The sequence below is a fragment of the Egretta garzetta genome, unplaced genomic scaffold (assembly GCF_000687185.1).
Source record: "Egretta garzetta isolate BGI_Z169 unplaced genomic scaffold, ASM68718v1 scaffold9, whole genome shotgun sequence".
NCBI lineage: Eukaryota > Metazoa > Chordata > Aves > Pelecaniformes > Ardeidae > Egretta > Egretta garzetta.
The window spans coordinates 3,302-24,117 of NW_009260763.1; the positions used below are offsets into that span (position 1 = coordinate 3,302).

The following is a 20,816-nucleotide window of genomic DNA, read 5'->3' on the forward strand; positions in this document are numbered from 1 at the left end:
CTGAGGAGGAAGGCGTGGCAGGGACAGCGTGTGATGGACTGACCCCAACCCCCATTCCCCATCCCCCTGCGCTGCTGGGCGGGAGGAGGTAGAGAAAATCAGGAGTGAAGTTAAGGCTGGGAAGAAGGGAGGGGCAGGGGGAAGGTGTTTTAAGATTTAGTTTTTTATTTCTCATTATCTTACTCTGATTTGATTGGCAATAATTTAAATTATTTTTTTTTCCCCCCCGAGTCCAGTGTTCTGCCCATGACTATAATCAGTGAGTGATCTCTCCCTGTCCTTATCTTGACCCACGAGCCTTTCATTATATTTTCTCTCCCCGGTCCAGCTGAGGAGGGGAGCGATAGAGCAGCTTTGGTGGGCAACTGGCATCCAGCCAGGGTCAACCCATCACATATTAAAAGGCTGCATCACCTTAGTACATGGGATATTACACAGGCACGATACACTCTTATTTAACCACCTCTAAACATTTGACATACACAGAGGCAGATGCATAAAGCAATTTTTCAGTCGAAACAACACATGCATTTTGCAATTCAGATCAGTAAACCACCTGGTATCTTGAACATAGTAAACCCAGCTACTGACCAGACTGAGAAAAAAGAAAACTTCAAAGAATAAATCCTGGAACAAATGAAACAAGAAAGATGATGCAATTGACTTCCACATATGGAGGAAGAGACCACAAAGTGGGCACCTCGGTAGCACTAAAAAAATATTTTTATAAGCTGCTGCTGGAACTATTTGCATCATTTTAGAATAAAACCAAGCAGCTCCCATTCCAAATCTCTTAATGTAAAAGGTCACTGGAAGAGATATTCTTCAGGACAGATAAGCAGAACAGCAGAAAAACAGCTAGAGAAGTCAAGAATTCAAAACCTCTTCAAGGTCAGCCTTTCCATTTATCCCAAGTTGATAGGTGTTTATACCTTGGACGTTCATATCAAAACACATATTGCAGGTACCCAAGGACATTGATCAAGGTATAAAATGACAAATCATGGATAAAAGTCAATTGGTAATCACAAGGTCTGTGTAGTTCGTAATCATTTAAGACTGAAAAAGTTCTAACCAGAACCTGCAGAAACTTTGCATCCAGCCACAGAAATGGTACTGCACACTGATATTCCAGGAGACAAATTTACCTGCTGTTACCCTGTCATACAAATATTCCCCAGTTAACATCAGAGTCCGTAAGTCCAGTAAGTGATACATCTTTACTGACCTTGTATGTCTGGAAGGTATTTCTGGTATTGGTCTATCTCACTACTAAAAATTGCAAAAGCCAGTCTCTTCAGGAGCATAGCGCGCTGTTCCAGCTCTACATCTCGATTAGCAAACAGATTGAGTGAACTGCTCTGAGCCACAGCCACTCGTGCTGAAAGAGAAAATGCAGAGTGCGGAGGTGAACTTCAAAATTTCCCTTCTGTTTCACTTTAAGTCACACATAACTCTTACTTTCATTGCATTAATGTAGTCTGAAAGCAGATGTTAAGATGCATGTTCTGCAATTTATATTTTTAACCACAGTGATTTAAAATACATGTTGAAAGAAAACTTGTGAGTATACACAATAGTGCCTTGGGTTTGGCGGGGGGAGGGGTTGGGAGGGAGCAAAGCCATTTTTTTAAAAAACACAATTTTCAGGTATAGATGCTCAGAATTTTGCAATGTGCAGTATCAATTTTTCCTTAAGCAGAGTTAGTGTTAGATCTTAAAACAAACAAAGCGACCAATCAGCCAAAGCCCAAGAAAAACTCCCCCCACCTACTCTGCTTAACCAACTTTGCCATATAGGCAAAATTCACTGCATGACAGGATGGTTTCAAATTCTCTCAGTGCAAGTTATCTTATTGATGGATCTCCAGAAACAAGTCGTTGAAGAAAACATGAAAAACATTGAATAAATCAGATTGGAATTAATGTTGAAAAAAATGTTTTTTTCAATATATTTGTTTTCCCTCTCTTAATGTTTCGCTTAGAGAAAAGTCACTACTACACCAATAAATACTTACTCATCAAATCTCTGAATGTGGTTTTGTCATGTGTCATCAAATTATCCATAATAGCTCTCCAACTAAAAGAGGAAAATTGTACACAAATCAGAAAAGCAAGAAAAAAGCAGGAATTTACAGGAATATTTATAGAGCTTTTTCTGCTCATTTACTTCAGGCTAAGGCTTCCAATCCAAGCTCTCTGCTCCATAGGTACCATTTACTCGATGTGATTTGATCTGAGTCTATAACTACATTTCTCAAATCACCTTCTCAAAGAAAATAAGCGCTGCCATCCAGAGGGAGCTTGACAGGCTAGAGAGGTGAGCCTGTGTGAATCTCAAAGTTCAGAAGGCCCAAATGCAAGGTCCTGCACCTGGGTTGGAGCAACCCCAAACATGGATACAGGCTGGGCGGTGAAAGGATTGAGAGCAGCCCTGCAGAGAAGGACTCGGCAGTACTGGCGGATGAAAAACTGACTATAACCTGGAAATGTATGCTTGCAGCCCAGAAAGCCAACCCTATCCTGGGCTGTATCAAAAGAAGCATAACCAGCAGGTCAAGGGAAGCGATTCTGCCCCTTTACTCTGCTCTGGTGAGACCTCACCTGGAATACTGAGTTCAGCTCTGGTACCCCAAAAATAAGACAGATGTGGACCTATTGGAGCAGGTCCAGAGGAGGGCCATGAAATGATCCGAGGGCTGGAACACCTCTCCTACAAGGACAGGCTGAGTGAGTTGTGGTTGTTCAGCCTGGAGAAGAGAAGGCTGCAGGAGACCTTGCAGCAGCTTTCCAGTACTTAAAAGGGAGCCTACTGGAAAGATGGGGAGGGACTCTATCAGGGAGCATAGTGATAGGACAAGGGCTAGTGGTTTTAAACTGAAAGAGGGTAGATTTAGATTAGATATAAGGAAGACGTTCTTCATTCTGATGGTGGTGAGGCACTGGAACAGGTTACCCAGAAAAGTTATGGATGCCCCATCCCTGGAAGTGTTCAAGGTCAGGTTGTATGGGGCTTTGAGCAACCTGGTCTAGTGGAAGGTGTCCCTGCCCATGGCAGGGGGTTGGAACTAGATGATGTTTAAGGTCCCTTCCAGCCCAGCCCATTCAGTGATTCTATAAAATGATACCCACTTCTTCCTCATAGAAAACAAAAAAAAAAATTAAAAAAAAAATCTTGAAAATTGAAAAAATAGACTTGTGCATAGAAAAATACCTTAGGTAAGCATTTCACATGGTAATCTAAAACACAGAACATCCCTCTGTTTCCCTCAACAGATGTCTGTTATGAAATTTTGGTCCACATTATAGATACTCATCTGTAATAGAATACATAAAATTTTTAACAGCCATTAATATAAGCAAGAAAAAGAAAATCTTACTGATTAACGCACGAAGCATCCATCTGGAAGAAACTGGAATCCATAAAGAGGTCAAACGCTTCCTTTTTCCATGCTCTTCTTGTATATTGATACCCACTGAGACTGCTTAATAACTGGACACAGGCTCGATAGCTGGATGCATTGTGAGCACTAAACAAAAAAAAAGTCAACATGAAACCATTTGAGTTGTTGCTTCATAGAAAGTTTGATAAACATCTAATCCTTATCACGCGCGTTTCAACTTAAATGTCACCCACCAAATTTCAACTGGCTGTAAGAGATCTACATCAATTCAACAGATTGCAAAGATACCTGTGATTACGGAGGTAGGGAACAACATAGTGCATAATATTTACAAGCAAAGGAATAACCCTCTCTTTTTCATCACTGTAGAAAACCATATCCAGGAGATGAGCCAAAACCTACAAAAGAAGAGGAAGATATGTTATCATGCACTCTCAAATTGCGTCTTTATCTACTATTCAGCACTTTTTTATATAGTGTCCTGTACTGAGCATTCAACTTTATCATAAAAGTGATCAAACTTCAGGCACTATACAAAATGCAGGCATTTTTAAAACAAACTAAGGCAAAACCACAGAAGCATAAGCTACATTCTAAAGAATAAGCTACAAAGAAGCAAAAAAAAAAAAAATTAAAAAAAAAAATCAAGGATGGACTGTGATTACCAGCAGTAAATAACATATACCACTAATAACACAAAGTTTGCCACCAAAAAACTTCCCTATACTACACATCTGAAAGGCCATGCTTTATGCCTCATCCATCTCACTGAATATAACTGGGCTAGTAACAATGTTTTATGTTTTGTTACATGACAGGACTCAGAATCCATTCAGTGTTTCCCATCAAATCTCCTTCCCCAAGCTTCTAGTCCAAAGCCTTTCACAGTATAAAAGTTTATTACAAGACAGTATTTATTACATCTGAGGAGACATTTACCTCAGAAAGTAAGGTCAATGCATGGACACTATAAACAGATGGAGTTATGTTTGAAGTTTCCATTGCTGGAGACAACATATCTACATGAAGATAATAAAAAATGTCCAAAGTTAGTTTTCTTAAGCCATTTTGTACCTTACAAGCATATTTTAACAGCATATATTTTGAAAATGTACAGACTTTGCCAGATACACTGTGTAAGATGCTAATGCCTGAACAATGCTGAAGCATTTTTAATGTATTCAGATATAGTAAAAGCTGTCCTCTGTTTATTTTGGCCCAATAATTAATGCTTTGTTTAAAATAAAGATGCAAATGAAACTACCTTCGACATCTGATTCTAAGTTGTTTCCATCAACCATAATCTTGGGAGAAGGCTTAACCTCTAAGTTACGTCTTAGCCAAGTAGTCTGTTCCAAGGAAGAACCAGCAATTGCCCCGATGGCATCCACTATCTTGTGCGTTACATCCTGGCAGAACAAAACCCACGCATTTTAAGAACTTTGAGCAGAAGGGCTGTATTTGTTGTCCTACATGTTTCTGTAGAAAAACTATGTAATTAAGTATAAAACTGCTTTCAAATCACTTCTGTTCTATATTATCAGTGATTAATATTCCACAGAAGGTGAGATCTTTTTCAACAGATTATAAATAGTCCTAAGTAGAAGATACTAAAGAGTAATTTCAGACTACAGAACTGATATATCAGATAATTCTAGTACAGTCAAACATTTATGGTACAATATTTTTCAAAAGAGACATACATACAACAAATTTCTTACCTGGAGATCTCTTTGATCTTTCTTATTCTCCAGGCTTGGGTTTTTCATAATGAACTCATTAAGAACACTGAAAAAAAAATATAAAAGTAGGTATGGATTTTCTTGTCACTATACATTATTCAGTAATTTTAGGAGCTACTACAAATCTGACGAAGTTTACATGCACAATACTTTACTAAACCTTCAGCCATTGCTACTTATCAATATTCTAAAAAACATCCTTTCAAGTTTCTTAAGTTAATTTTGATCGTATCATCATAGTTTATCAAGAACATGTTTTACTAGACCATACACAAAAGTATCTTTAGAGAAGGTTTACTATGGAAGATAAATTCTAGAAATTCAAGAGAACGGTCCCTGAAGCTTTATACGGAACATATTCCAACATTTTATTTCTAACATTCCACAAACAGCTTTCATGCTGGGAATTAATTCTTTCTTTCTAGCAGGCTTCAAATCTACAGACACCTAAGAAATAGTCATTGTAGTTATTTTCTAAGAAACATCAGAAACTTAAACCTACTGTTTTAAGAGCCTGAATTGCTCAGATAATCAGTAAGGTAAGATCGTGGCTTATATTATAATATACATAGCCATTCCTCAGAGAAGAAACTAATTTGATAAAACCCACAGAACTCAGGCAATATGTCTGCCACTCAAAAATAAGTGATTTGGAAGAGATAAGCGATTTGGAAACACTAACACTTCAGTATGATTTCACACGCTTACATTTGAGCTTATTTGGAAATGCAAATATCAAGAGCACTTACCCAAGTATGAGGAATTGTCCTGGAGCTGGAAGACCAACCTGGATGGAATCTTTTAACAGAAGCAGCAGTGCTGCCCAGCTATCTACTAGGCTGGTCACTGGAATCCTAAAAGAGAGAGCAGCGATGGCAATGAAAACAGCATCATCTCCCTCAGGTATTCCCCATTTTCTTTCTAAGTCACAATTCTCCTGTCAGATATTGTGAATCAACATTCATACAGGTTATTTGGTTTTTCATTTAATATTAAGTGGCTACATCAAGTCATTAAGAAAAGGAGGAAGGCAGAAGAACAGTGTACTCTAAAGACATGCTTTTCAGTCCAAGGTTGGAGTGGTACCAATGAGTTACAGCACAATTAAGACCAGCTTTCCTTGGGCAGGGGGCAGATTTCCTGCAAGATTTTTAGATGGGGGAAGAAAGGTGATGCAGAACTAGAGAACTCATAAAATAAATCCCTTTCTTTTTTATGACACCTAGCTCAAAATCATTCTTTCTTCAGGATTTATATTACACAGGCTGATTCTCACCCTAGGAATTATAAAAAGATGTAAAATATTCAGATTGTCCATCTGCTTCTTGATGAAATAGAAATAAAATTTAACTTCTTGTCTTACCTTTGAGTATAAGCATAGAAAAACTGCAACATGCAGACTTCCAATGAAAGATGTTTCTAGAAAAAGATACAAAACCTGTGTCATGAGGAAGAAGAAAAGTGACTTTTTTCCTCAATTGCCATGGCAAAACTGACAATGCTATAGTGTTACTGCAGTGTCTGAAGATACAGCTTAATTCATTAACAGGATATTACTAATGTCCACTTAGGCATCTCTCTATAAAGTTATTCTTCTCTCTTATTCCCTCTTTTCCCCACTTCCCTTTCCCACCAAAAAAAAAAAAAAAAAAAAAAAAATCAACCTGATGCTAAGGTATGCACCTGTTTCCCTAATGCAAGCAGCCTGTCCCCACAAAACAGTCTTGTACACACTGTGCTGCTCAGCTTTGTGAATGAAGTATCCGTATCACCAGTGTTCTAAGCTGCAGTAAGAGGACATTAAGTAAATCAATAGCATCTCTACACTTTTCATACCTTGTCCTTTGCTATGGCTGGAGGCTGCTTCAAAACTTCTTTCACTGTTTGTATAACAGTCTCCGTTCTCATTACACTGATAGAGCGAACTAGCTCAACCAGCAGAAGTTGTTCTTCACCTGCTGTAGGAATAACCTAAAAGAATCAAATGTGTGTCACAGAGTGCCTATGCCAAAATTAAGGCAGCTGGTGTCATGGGACTGAAATGTTAGTAACAGTTCAGCTACAGATGTGGAATCACTTACTCTTTTCCTGAAAAATTCAGGAAGATTATCACATTCTAAAATAAATTGGTAGCTCCCTGACAGTACAATTGGTAAACAGAAATATAAGTATTCTCTATATTTCATACTATGTATTTTTTCACTGGAATGTCTGAATTTTCTCCTTACTGCTTCTAAATCACTTAAAGCCATTACCAGTATTTGAAGTGACCACTGCAGTATAAACATACCTTTGTCCTAGAAGTATTTTTATTTTGCCTCCTTTCATTCCATACAAATGCAATTGCAGCCATGAAGTGAACACCATGATTCATTGAAATTGGACCCAAAAGTTCAAGTATCTGCTGCCTCAAATTCTGAAATGTGGAAGCAGAACACACAAACCTTTAGATCAGCACCTTGGCATTATGTTCAAAACAGCTACCTATAAAGCCATACTTGGATGGTAAATATCACTAACTTTTATAAAAATGGAATGATGCACTCATAGGGTTCAATAAAGCTCTATTCTGCATCTGGTACTCTTCAATCATTTTATTCATGACTAAGACAAGGGAAGATAAAATACACTTGCTAAATTTGCTAAAGGTAATGAGGTGGGAAGTAACTGATAGAACTAAAAATGATCTGACAAACTCAGAAAGCATCCTGAAAAAAAGATAAGCTGCAATAAAAGCTTGATCTTTACATGCAAAGGTAGGGTAGTGACTCAGGATGAGAAACTATTTAGGTAGTGGTCCTGCAGAAAAAAAGTCTTGGGATTCTAGCGGATCACAAACTCACATTCATAAATAGCAACACTTCATGAAAGACGTTAAGTATTTCCCCTGAAAGACAACACCACATACCATGTCCAGTTCTTGACACCTTACTTCAATAAACGTACAAACTGACAGAACTCAAACTATAAAAAGAAAGATTAGTGCTATAGAATATGACCTACAAGAAGGGGCAGAAACGGGTTTGTAAATAGGATAAAAACATGTTAGTGGAGATATAACAGTTATCAAAAATCTATACATGGTAATTAGGAAGAAGAAAGGAAGACAATGTTCACGTCTGCAAGAAATAGTGATGGACTTGCTTTGTAGTGAGTGAGATAAAGATTAAGAAGCAGGGGTGGTGAGGAAATCCTAAAGGAAAGAACACGCTACTCTGGGAGACTGAAATATTCACTGTTGAAACTCTTAATAATGTATTTAAGTATGTCAGAAGTTACTGAGGCACACTTGGGTCAGGAAGTGTATTTCCCAAGCTGTCTTCTTGACCTGTTTTCTATGACAGGAAGATTTCAGACAAAAATGCACTTTCTACCTGTTTTCTGAAAGCTATTTTTACGTTTTCAGAAACATTTCAGTAGGAATTGTCTAAGCTTGCAGGAAACTGCTATATACGATCCCAGAGCTTGACTGTACGCTTTATGCACTTGCCAAGAGTGTCACTGCCAAAGCAACCTAGTAGTACTGAAGCTTAAAAAGCTTGTTAATACTTTAGACACAGTTCTGTAGAATTCCAGTTTCGTGTGTTTTTAACTACATCCACCAACTCCAAGGCAGCTACAAAAGCATTACCCAAAAGCAATCAGGTGAAAAAGTAAAATAACCTATCCCGATACTACACTGAACAAGCTGAATTCAAACTGGACTTTTTCATATACAGGACGTTGAATGCTCTTTTGAATACCAAGGATCTGGGCAAATTAAAGAAAGGCTAGTATGTACAGAAGAGTTAATGTTTAACCAGAGTAAAAAAGCTTCTTTGTTCACAGAAGCAACGTAATATTCTAGGCCATCAACAGGTATGGGCCCCTTTCCTTTCAGTGAGTAGGAAGCCCAAATATAGGCAGCACAAATATGACCATGGATGAGTCTGTGCAAAGCCACGGAGTCTTTAGACAAGTTATTTTTTATTCCTTCAATCTGAATGACAAAGGTCGAAAAGGATGTAACACAGCATCATCACAAACAGCAGCTGATAGTATTCAAATTAACTGAGGAAATCTTAATTTCCTATTTAATAATGTGAAGTATAAGGAGCTTCAACTAAGAGGATTAGGCAGTGTTCTCAGCATAGTCCTATTTGACCCCTTCTCAGGCTCTCTTCTTTATGATTACTACCTCACTATCTACTATGACATTTCCCTGTGCACAGTGACATCACTGTATGGGAACCGAATGAATAAGGAACCAGTTCGTAAGTGTCTGAGTACTAGATATTAAGAGGAAAGTTCTCCTTTGTTATGACTGTACATCAATATTTTCTATCTTTTAAAGCATAAAAGGGTGGCTTAATTTTTTTCAGGATTGCTTTCTGCAAAGAAAATGAAATCCAAGAGGTGAGACACTGTTGTCCTGAGTTGACACACTCGAGTTTAAAAGCAGATTCAAAAGATTGTAAAAGCCTTGTTTATGGGGTGGGTGAGTAGATGAGGACAAAGGTATTAAAACTCAATTTACATTTAAGGGAATAGAATCTGGTTTAGTTTGACAAAGGTATTAACAAACAGCTTAAACATTATCCCTGATATTCTGACCTTTGTCGACCCAAGATTAATAGTGGTAATGGATGCAGCAGCAGCAGTAGTTTTCTCTGAAGAATCTGCAAGGTGAAGGATGCTCCACAGCAAAGTCACAGAAGACATAATCATATGCAAGATAGACAGGATCCCATTGCGTGCTTCAATCAAGTGCTTCTGATCTACATTAACCAAAAGCTAGTGAATTTGAAAGGGAGAGAGGAGGAAGAGCATTAAATACCTACATAAACAGTGTAAGTAAAATAGTGTAAATGGAGACACAATGGACATGGAAGCTTTCAACCTTAACTTTTTCAAAATAGTTTTTCAATAATTCTTATAGTATGTACAGGTTTTGAGTCTACTAAAATAATAGTTAAAGAATCTCTTGACTCAGTTGTATGATATCAAATGTATTCTGAACATGAGGCCTCATGTCTACAGCAATCAATTTTGTATCATCTGCTTATACTTTTGCAAAACAATTCTTTTAAGCGTAACTAATTTTAACTAATACTCTAGGCAAAATTATTTACTTGCACAGATAATAAATACTTTTCAGTTACTTTTTTAAAACGAATGTTCTTATAACCACTTTCCCTTCAAAAAAAAAAAAAGGCAAAACCCAGACTGCAGAGAGAGCAGGACAAAAAAATCTTGCAGAATCTGGGCCAAATTCTTAACAGAGACTATGCTCAGAATATCAGATCTAGAAATACTGCTTGACTAAAAAGACAAATTGCAAATATACAGAAGGAGAAGAAACAATATGTTAAAACATTCTCTAAGATGAACACAGTCTGGCCAGAAAGTAACATGATAGGCATCAGTCTGGGAAGTTCCACAAAACAAAGCCAGCTCTAAAAAGTGCCATTTTAGAGGTCTGAAAGTTAAGGAATTCCTACTTTATTTATTTCAGGGTAACAAAAACCCCCCACCCCAAAACACCAAACCAAAATAAATAAATTTAAAAAAAAAAAAAAAATCTAAGACTGTTCTCTTTAAAGTATAATTAGTAGAAAATTTTTCAGTTTGAGATGAATATATTATCAATAAAAACCACACTTACAGCTAAGACAATATATTTGATATTTTTCCTACTCAGATCTTAGTATCTGCTAATATAATCAGAGTCCTTAATTTGACACATACTGCATAGGAACCTCTCAGACACCCAGTTAAGTTTACCTGATGATACTGTGTAGATGGATCCAGGAGGCAGTAATGAATTATTGTTGTGATCCCTTCTAATAGGGTAAGAACCAGATCTGGGGGAGTGACTGATGCCATCCAGAGAGGCCTAAAATAAGAGATTGATTTTTTTTTAAAATGGGTTAATCAGGTTGTAAAGTATTTCAACACAATCAAATCTGCTTAAAAAGATTATACACCTCTACATACACACACATACCTATTATCAGATAATCCTGTTTCATATTTATACTGCTGAATTAAATTATCCAAGTTCCTGCAGAGCTGAAGAGTCACTGAAACAACCACCCTTTGAAGAACTTTTCCCATGTAAGGCAACGTAGAAGTGATAAGGCCAATCCACTGGGGATGCATTTTACAGGCACAGTGCTGGTGTAAAGCTCGTATCACTGCGCAGAGAAACATGCCTTGGCAGGTTATTGGCTGGGAATGTAAATACTGAAGAGAGGTCATGGGCTGCTGGGGACCGATGTGCTCCAAATCTGTTATGACAAAGTCAAAGCCCGTTTCGTTTTCCTCAGGCACAGTCATTACTCTGTGTTCCAGCACAATCAGCCGTTGAAGTACTTTTAAAAGCTGTGACTGCAGAGTACTACCATTGTCAAATTCATCTTCAGAAAAATTTATAAGGCTGTCTTCAGAGAAACCTTCTTCTACAGCCACTATGTTTTTTCCAGCCATCTTTTCACTGTGCCATTTCTGTGCACTGAAGATAGAAGACAGCAGACAATGCAGGATCACTTTCTGAACCTTGCACTTGGACAACATGTCCGAAATAAAACTAGGAAAGCCCTTTGCAGAGCTTTCTATCACTTTTGCCAACTCAGCAAAGAGAAGTGTCAGAATTTCTATACTCATCATTTGCATATTACGGTTTCCTATTAGATCTTGTGAGGTTACTTTAACGTGAGTTGGATAGTGGCTCCGCATGTAGTATAAACACAAGGAGATAAGAATTTCTATGTACATAGAGCTCCGAAAGTTATGGTTAGAATCAACTGGGATGTGACTATAGAAATCCTTGCCCATAACAGATATTCGATGCCTGGCTAGAAGATTCTGGAGCAGTGAAAGCTGAGGAGTGTATGCGTTGTTGACACTGGTAGTGGAGATAGCACTTACAAAAGCTGAAGGATTTGTTTTCAGAATTGCTTTAATTGCAGAAAAAGCATACAATGTCCTTGAAGAGTCATAGAGCTGGAGATAAAGCAGCACGTGTTGATACAATGGATGGATATTAAAGTTGGGAGATTTTCGCATTCCTGGGGACCCCACATCACTTTCTATTTCTGAAATTTCTCCTTCTCCACAGCTGTACCAGTTTTCTAAATCAAGACCATCACTGAAGAAGACATTTGTTTGTTTAAGCTTTTCTGTTTGTGCTTTCTTCTTCTCTTCATCTTTCTTTTTGGCTATTTTCACCTTAGGTTTTGCACCTGGTTGCTTACCAGCCTCTTTAACAATTGTTTCTTTTTCTGACATTTTTTCTGGCAGCTTGCCTTTAAAGCTGAACTGAATACTACTGTGGCTTCGCTTTCGGGACTTGGATTCAGTGGAAGCAAGAACGAGATCAGAGAGGGATTGCTGGCTTTCTGCAATACAGGGTGAAGAGTTATTTCTTGAAATTTCATCTCTTAAGCTCTCAAGTCCAGTCTCAGTTGAGGCTGATAGCAATTGGGAGCTGTCATTACTAAGCAAACTACTCTGGCTACTTTGAATATTTTGATCTTCATTTTTTGTCACCTCTACAGAGTTATCCAAAGGACTGAATTTACATGAAGTATTCTCCGAGTGTAGACTATGTTTAACTGGTTCAGCCTCTTCTCCAAGACCACTTACAACTTTGCATATAAGATCTGTAACTACTTGTTGCACAATTTCATCAGGTGAGTCTTCTCTCAGAGTCTGAGAGCTATCTTGAGCACTCAGGCTTTCTGTTTCCACTTCATAACTGATGTTGTCTCCAGTAGATGACTGAGAACAGCCAGAGTCAGAACTCTGCAGTATTTCAACTTGATGATCGGGAAGGTCAAAATCAGACACAACCATTGGGATGGTCTCACTGCTGGTACTTAGCAAGGAAAGCCGGTCACTCAGAGGGTTGACAGTCAAGCTGAAGTTCTCCATTTCATCCATAGCAAGTTGTTTTTCATTGCCTTCTTTGGGTATAATAAGTTGTCCTTGGCTTACAGGCACATGGGAAAATGCTTAAAGAAAAACACAGAAAAATTTTATACACATGGTATTTTGTTCTTCAGAACAAGAATTTAGAATTAAAATTAGGAATTTAAACTATTATTGAGACTTCAAATTATAAAGGTATGGTAAATAGTGTCTTTTCACTTCACAGCAGAAAAAAAAATAATGTTAATATGCAAACGACACACATTCACATAACCAAAGCAAGATTACTTCAGCATGAGACCTTAGCAAAACATAATTCTCTCATGAAACCTTATGCAGTCTTATCTGCTTGTGTTTCCATAAAAAAATAATTATGTTACTAAAATTACACAATAGATGCAAACACTTTCAAACTTTATCAGTATGTTTTCAGCCACACCCACATCAGTGGTCCTGATTCACAAAAACATTCCACTTCTTGGTTAAGCTTCAAGCCATATTCTTAAGTTCTACTGAAGTTCGGTAAGACATAAGAAAACGCTCTGCATTAAAATACTTGCATATCATCTTAATTTGAGCACAATAAAACTTCAGTCGTACTTTTGACACCCAAACTTGAATTAGAAAAAACATGCACAAATGCACATATAAGTAGTAGCTATTCCAGCACTTGGTTTTGTGAGCTGCCTTCAAAAATTTCTACTACCTTTTTACTGTTGCATGCAAATAACAAAGAAATTAAATAAGGAACTTCTTACAGTCTTCTTGTGTACATACCATCAGCACAGCTAAACTTCTGCATAAAGTTCTTTTCATTTTCTTCTTCAGGGCGATACGGAGATTTAGTCCAGTAACATTCAGCCTGTACTCGCTGAACAGAAACTCGCTGAGTTTTTGGATGGAGAAGCAGTAGGAGCAAAGGTTCGAGAACCCTTGCAATATCATGTCTTTGAAGCACTTGATTTAACCAGGCTTGTCCCACTGACCATGTAGAACCATCCAAGCTATTAAGGCTGTCCAGCATGATAAACAAAGATCTAGAATAGAAAGAAGAATGAAGCTAGCACAAATTCTACACTACTTGCACAATAATCCCATTTTAATCTGATATATGATAAATTTCAACATGTCAGTACATACTCCAGTATCTTCTCCATGTAAAACAGCATTTTCTTTGGAATCCGAACTTTGCAACCTGAAGTTTTACATTTTAGTCTAGCCTAATGAAGAAATGGCCAGGAAGAGCTAGTAATAAAGTCAGTTACGATAGCTGCTCTAATAGTAGCAGTTGTGTAATCAGTTCAGGTATTTGTACAGCTACTAAAATAACAAGCTGCCTGCTAAGCTGTAGTACAGTACAAAAAGATAAAAGTTTAAAAGCCAATTCACACAGATGCATGGAAAAGAGAAGACAACTTATTCAAAGGTCTTTTCTTCAGGAACGGAGAGGAGAAATATACTTGACAATTCAGCACTTCCTACTGTCATTATTTTCTTCTTCTTTTAATAGTTTTAGCCTTTAGAATCCTTTCCAGACTTGGGAAAAAACAATATATATTGGACTCTGAATTATACCAGTTATATGCACAGAATTTACCACCACTTCTACAATGTCTAACAGTATCAAGCCAAAGAAATAACAATCTTTTTACTCTGCTTCCTACAGCGAAGTATATAGCAGGAAATTTAAATAAGTGCTTTTCCACAACATTTGTGCTAGCTGAGGAAGACAAGACTAGTTCAGAATCTGGATCATTCATTTTTTTCTAAGAAGGTAGTCTGATACCAGAACACAAAATGGAAATCCTCTCCTGTCTGCCATAAATGACATCTTACACAAACCACACAGATTAAATAAAAGAACTTTCATATCTTAGTGCTAACTTGCAATTTTGTTCTTAAGTTTTCTTACCTTTACTGTTACTTGCCATTTTCATATAATTCACTTCTGGGTTGACTTCTCTCTCCTGCTTTTGTTTTTACCAAATCCCAGCAAGAATTCAGACACTATGTTCAATATACACAAATGGTTTAACCACAGTGATAGGCAATGAATCACGTGACCATTCCTGTCCTACTCTTTACAGCTACCAGAAAAATTTACAGCTTACATAATCATCATAGTGAAAAACAATTTTGTCTAACACTAATTCATTTCTTGTCCTCCTTCCTTGCCCTCACAGTTGCACTGTAGTTCTCCAATTTCTAAACACTCTATGCTGCCAGTATAATGTAGTAAAAGATTTTGAAGCAAAATTATTTCAACTGAACCACGCTTGCAATCACCCACCTGTCAAAGGTACGGCCAAAGGAAGAAGACTTGTTAATATGAAGGTCACGGGTAAGATGCCATAGCACTGCAAACTTTGCATGAGCTTCCATTCTTACTTTCTGTGGACCAAATTATAAGTTAGATCTATCAAAATACAACAGCCTCTAATAAGAACTGGAAAAAAGAGGTATAGTGTAGTTTAAAAGATATAATTACATTATTAAAATTAACTTTTTGGACTATGAATTCAAATCCTATTTTCCAACATTAAAAACAGCAATAGCCAACAATAGGTCTCTGAGAACAATTTAGTAGCATGAAAGGTTTCTCCCCATCTTGATCTTGGCTACCTTAGTTTAAAGTTTGGCTTGAAAAAGTTTTAAATGCTTAATGCAATGGCTTTACTCTCACAAGTTGCACAGCTCTGTTTTCAGTGAGTTTATCTATATGTATCAAGGCACTGGAAAAATCTTGGAGAGGGCAGGAAAAAACATGCAAGCTTTTCAATATGAAAATGCAAGCATACAGAGGCAGAGAGAAAAGACAGAGAATGAAAACAAGTTTTTAGAGATAGCACCTGGAATGATGGGGTTAAACACAGTATCCATGGAAATAAGGGAATGAAAACAAGTTGGCTAGAAAGAGACGTAAGAATTTTCTAGCTAAATACAACATAGATAGAGTTGATCAGTAACGTGCTAAACTGAGCTCTGGAACTCAAGAGTTTTATTTGGACAAATAGGACATACTTACTGCCTGAAAGACTTCTAATGACTAGTAATAATATGCAGAATATTTAATGGTGAAAATGGTATTAAATTAGCAATTTTTATGTCTTTATCTCTTTACTGTGGCTGAACAAGGCAAAGAGTTATTCCAGGAAGGCTGTAAGTGATAGTAAATGCCATGCTATGATATGAATATGTGGGTACATGTCTTAAAAACAGCTTTACATGTGAGTTAAGGAAGCAGTTGTAGGGGTGAGCAAACAAAGCACAGCAATCAGGACAGGTATACTGAATAAAACATCAAACTTTTAAATACAATCAGGGCTTAAACTAAATTACTAGAAGATAAGGAGAGACAAGAGGATGAAGATTTTCACTTGTTTGTTCTTAAAATATATGCTTGTAGGGAATGAACAGTAGGCATATTTACCTCTAATCAAAATGAGACCAAACTAAAACCTCCTAATACCACTGTGACAATCTGGCATACTTCCAGACTTAATTTACAACATACAGCTTAAGAAGCTTTGCAACAGCTAATACAACCAATACCTGCCACAAAAATTAAAATTTTAAGTAAAAGCTATAAAATCTGAAAATTACAGAAAGGACACAAGACAGATCGCATCAGACAAAGAAAAAAAAAAAGCCCAAGAGAAACAGCAGCATTCTGGAAAGTCAAGCAAGCATCACATGTATTTAGGAAAAATACGCTTCCCTCAGGGGAAAAAAAAACAAAACAAAACAAAAAAACCCCACAACACTGCTGCAAAATATATATGGTTACACAAAACAATTCACTAACATCTGCTGAATAACGAGTGAAAATACTAATTTTCAAACACATACAGATAACTCCACGTAAACTCTTGCAATCCCTGCTGGGAAGGCGTAATAAATTACTGCTTTCACAGTAAGGTTGGCAGAAATGAGCGAGTGTCACATCCACAGTCACAGCAGTTCACAGACCAGGCTAATAAGTGAAACTATAAATCATTGGCAATTTTATCAATATGCCTAGCTGTGAACTGCAGTGATTGACAGACTGGCTCACAGTCACTTTTGCTGACCTGGTTACTCTCTAGTAGAAAGGCAAAAAGGTAACTGCCTCTGAAGTTGGAACAACCATGAGTTGCCAGAGTATGTAAACCAGTAATTCCCTATCATTCTACTGGGGCTGTGGAAACAGTTCATGTATCTAAAATGTAAAGCACTACAAAGGCCTCAACTCAAATGTCAGATTGACAGCCTCTATCTGAAACAAATTTCTAGGAAGAGGAAATGAAAAGAAAAAGAAAAAACAGAAAAGATAGAGTACCTGGCATGACAAGTAGAACTCTTGCTAACAACAGTAAGAACTAAGCATATGCTCTATATATTGGGAAGCAGATCATAGATCTTGATAAGAGATAAAGTCTCCTACATAAGGCTGTTGCTGAATGCTGAAAAGCCTCCTTTGCCTAGCATGAAACTACAGAGGCTCACCGGAGACCTAAAAGAAACAATCTAAATATCTGCCAGCTTCAAATGATTTTGAAAATACTATTTTACTTGCATTAGTTAAACTGATAGCAAAACAGAAATAATCAATAGGATAGCCAAGATCACTTCTAAAAAAGAAGCCAGAAGTGAGATAAGAGACCTTTGAGCAGCAATGGGAGAAATCCACCAAGTTGGGTTATAAGCAAACATTATAACCTGTGGTAGCAGAACAGGAGACAGGACAAGCGACAAAGGCAAACAGCGTATTGGGGGCTAAGAAGCAGCTCTCTGATCACTTGCAAGGTTCTGCTCAAATTCTAGTCCCTGGATTTTAACATGAGACAGAGATGGAAAATAAATACCTTCAAGAAAAGAGCAGCCTCAGTGGCATACTGCAAAGAAATGCACAGAGAATTCACAACCCAGCTGCCATATCAGTCAGAGCAGAGTAGGCAAGCACATTTCCCAAAGACACAGATGCACAGAAAACTGGCCCTTACTGTTAAAGCAGTTCATTAGTTGCCCTCTAGAACTGGCAAACATGGCAGAAACAGTCAGAATTCAAGTTTTTTAAGGACTAGAGGAGAGAGGGGCCACATGGCATTGGAGAAGAACTGTACAGAAGCCTCTTCATCAAAAGTATCTAGTTATTGCAATTCCTCTGCTTCCCAACAGGGGAAAAGAATCTCACAGAAACATGTAGCTGGAAATAATTAACAGAGACAAGTGTCAGAATATGGAGCTCAAATACATAGCACAGCTCTTGCGACTTGGAAATAAAATAAAGTCTTATTAATCACAACCTGTTCTTTTGTCTTATATTTACATTAACTCTTACAAAAAGAGCCAGAAACAGATAGTATATAAAAATGGTCAGAAAGACCAAAAAAAATCACTGCTGCTTAAAATAAAGGGAATTAAGGCCAAAGCAGCAAATTAATTGTATTAAATGCAGCAGACTCAAAGATGCGTCTCACAGAAAGGGAAAGGAGTTGAAAACAGATCTGAAACAGTAGAAAGAATGTGGTGAAACAAAGAGAAAGTCAGTAAGGACACCTCAGCTGAGAGAGAGAGAGAAAAGAAAGCAGAAGGGCAGAAAGATAAGACATGACTGTCTCAAGAAAGAAGCAATCCAAGCCCACTATCAAGAAAAGACATGGCGGTGAAAATAACCTGACTGTTGCTCCTTCTCCAAGTTCCGTGAAGGAAAGGAAGCAGAAAGTCTACATGCTGCATTAGGACAAATTATTAGACAAGATGCAAGAATTAGATGAAATGGGAGGGAGCGCACCAGAGGACTGAACTACAGCTGGTTAGGACACGACAAAAGAAAGTGTGCTTAAATTTGATGGAGCTGTATAGGGAAAGGAGAGTGGTTAGGACAACTGGCATGGAAACTAGAAAATCTACATTCAATTACTACCATTACAAACATTTTTCATAGGTTTGTGAAACACCAAGACATCATGAAAACAGGGCTCAACTACTACAGACATAAGGTTAAGGTTTCTTGTGAGTGGGAATATAGGAAAGAGGGTGGCAGTGTCAGAGAGTGGACAAATCTGATGTTCTGCATGCATGTAAGAGATAAGAGCTTTTTTAATGTTTGAAGCAATCAACATGAGGCAACATTTTTTTCAATATTAAAGTTATTTATGCCCTCCTCTGAGGCATCAAGTCCTTTTTCTAAATATATTTCTATGGTTATATACTTAACTCATCTCTTAGTAAATACATGAACAACTTGCCTTGTCTCTGTGAGTCAGCTGCTGACTAATAACATCTTCACAAATGCTAGAAGATGGAACAAGGTTGTGCAGCTGGTAGAAGAGCTCCACACTCTTCTGATGATGCTGAGGAGTTCCATCACCCAACTGGTCCCAAAGAGTTAAAGCTATATGCTTTGTACATGAAAATAAAAGTTGCAAGAGACAAATGAATTAGTATCGTGCCTTGTTTTGCTCTAGACTACATTGAGCTTTATGCAATGATGGGATTCGTTACATCTGATGACACTATATGACCAACAGGTAATCTATAAAACTGTTCTTTTTTGTTTGTATGAACATAAGGGACTGTCTGAAACACTGCAATAACTTATTACCTAAAAAAATCCTGTTAGGAGTCAGAACTCACAGGTATCTCCACAAATTTTCATGGAAATATAATTAACTATGTAATATACGCTGCTGCTGATAATATTTTGTAAATTATTTCTTACATAAAGTACACAAATGCAGAGATTATTGTTTACCAGAGTCCTACATTACACACATCTCACTTTCATGCCTTTGTTAGTTAATGATGCTAATCAATCAGGTTTTATTTATATTTTTAAAATAATCATTCAAACAAGGATTTTCACCCAAGCAGCCAGTAAGCCAATTACAGCAGGAAAATTTACTATGTATTTTCATTTAGAGTCTAGCACAGGTTACAACTGTTATCAAAATAATCAGCAAGAGAATTTGGTTTTCCATACCAAGGATGGTACAATGGCCAAGACTCTGTCTTTACCAGCCAGGAAAAGAAGTCTAAAGAAAACAGCAATAAGACACTCCATTGTACCTTGAAGAAATCAGTCTTTTCAGCCATAAATCTCAGATTGCCTTGAGTAAGAGGAGGTCTGATGACCACAGCCACTCTTCCCTGGTTAGGGCTAAGAGGCTGAGCAGTTTCCACACTGTTCTGATTTTCTCCAGTGACTAGAGCAACAGATTGAGTCAATCCAACCAAGTCCATCACAAGGGAAATAGTAACACCCTGAACACTGAAATCGCTTGCTTGCTTGCAAGCATTCATTAAAGTCTGTAGCCACAGTGGAGGCTGTACTTGTTCACAGTCTGAAATAAAAATCACAGATGGTAAATTCATTTACAGTTTTAAATATTATTAACTTTTCCTATTCTATCCCATAACCATACGTACAATTGTCCTTTATCTTTCATATTTCAACAAGCCCGTTGTATGGGTTTAAGAAAATATATGCAGGAAAAAGGTATCTTGATGTATCTATCTTTAAAATAATCTAATTAAGAATGCAATACTGTATCACTTCAAACATTTAGTAACACAAAATAAACAGGAAAATTTGAACAAGGAAGAGAAAAATAAGTTTTATGGAAATGCATTCACACAATTTCATGTTTTAGACATAACTGGGCTTTTAGTAGTTCCCACATCTTTTCATTCACTTTCTTCCTTCAGGAAATTCTTGACCAGCAATCAAGTCTTAACATTGTAGTTTGCAGTCTAGAATAATTCTGTAGTATTTATA

At 37.2% G+C, this 20,816-nt stretch overlaps 1 protein-coding gene across 5 annotated transcripts in view; it reads right to left on the bottom strand.

Annotated features, from left to right (window-relative positions):
- DOP1A (DOP1 leucine zipper like protein A) overlaps positions 1-20,816 on the bottom strand; it is a 50,504-nt gene that overhangs the window by 2,602 nt on the left and 27,086 nt on the right. For 4 of the 5 annotated variants that reach the window (XR_004842918.1, XM_035901481.1, XM_035901479.1 and 1 more), the window contains 18 exons: positions 20,108-20,382; positions 19,288-19,440; positions 15,348-15,448; positions 13,835-14,094; positions 11,133-13,140; positions 10,910-11,021; positions 9,740-9,919; positions 7,437-7,562; positions 6,983-7,117; positions 6,510-6,565; positions 5,896-6,000; positions 5,126-5,192; positions 4,669-4,813; positions 4,344-4,423; positions 3,693-3,802; positions 3,381-3,530; positions 2,019-2,080; positions 1,229-1,381 (listed from right to left, as the gene is read on the bottom strand). Coding sequence is in view for 3 of the 5 variants with exons in the window: in XM_035901481.1 (XP_035757374.1) it covers positions 1,229-1,381; positions 2,019-2,080; positions 3,381-3,530; positions 3,693-3,802; positions 4,344-4,423; positions 4,669-4,813; positions 5,126-5,192; positions 5,896-6,000; positions 6,510-6,565; positions 6,983-7,117; positions 7,437-7,562; positions 9,740-9,919; positions 10,910-11,021; positions 11,133-13,140; positions 13,835-14,094; positions 15,348-15,448; positions 19,288-19,440; positions 20,108-20,382 (4,278 nt within the window). In the remaining 2 variants the exon portion in view is untranslated. Of the gene's footprint in view, positions 1-1,228; positions 1,382-2,018; positions 2,081-3,380; positions 3,531-3,692; positions 3,803-4,343; positions 4,424-4,668; positions 4,814-5,125; positions 5,193-5,895; positions 6,001-6,509; positions 6,566-6,982; positions 7,118-7,436; positions 7,563-9,739; positions 9,920-10,909; positions 11,022-11,132; positions 13,141-13,834; positions 14,095-15,347; positions 15,449-19,287; positions 19,441-20,107; positions 20,383-20,816 lie in introns of those variants that run through there. The other variant, XR_004842919.1, reaches the window with a different exon arrangement.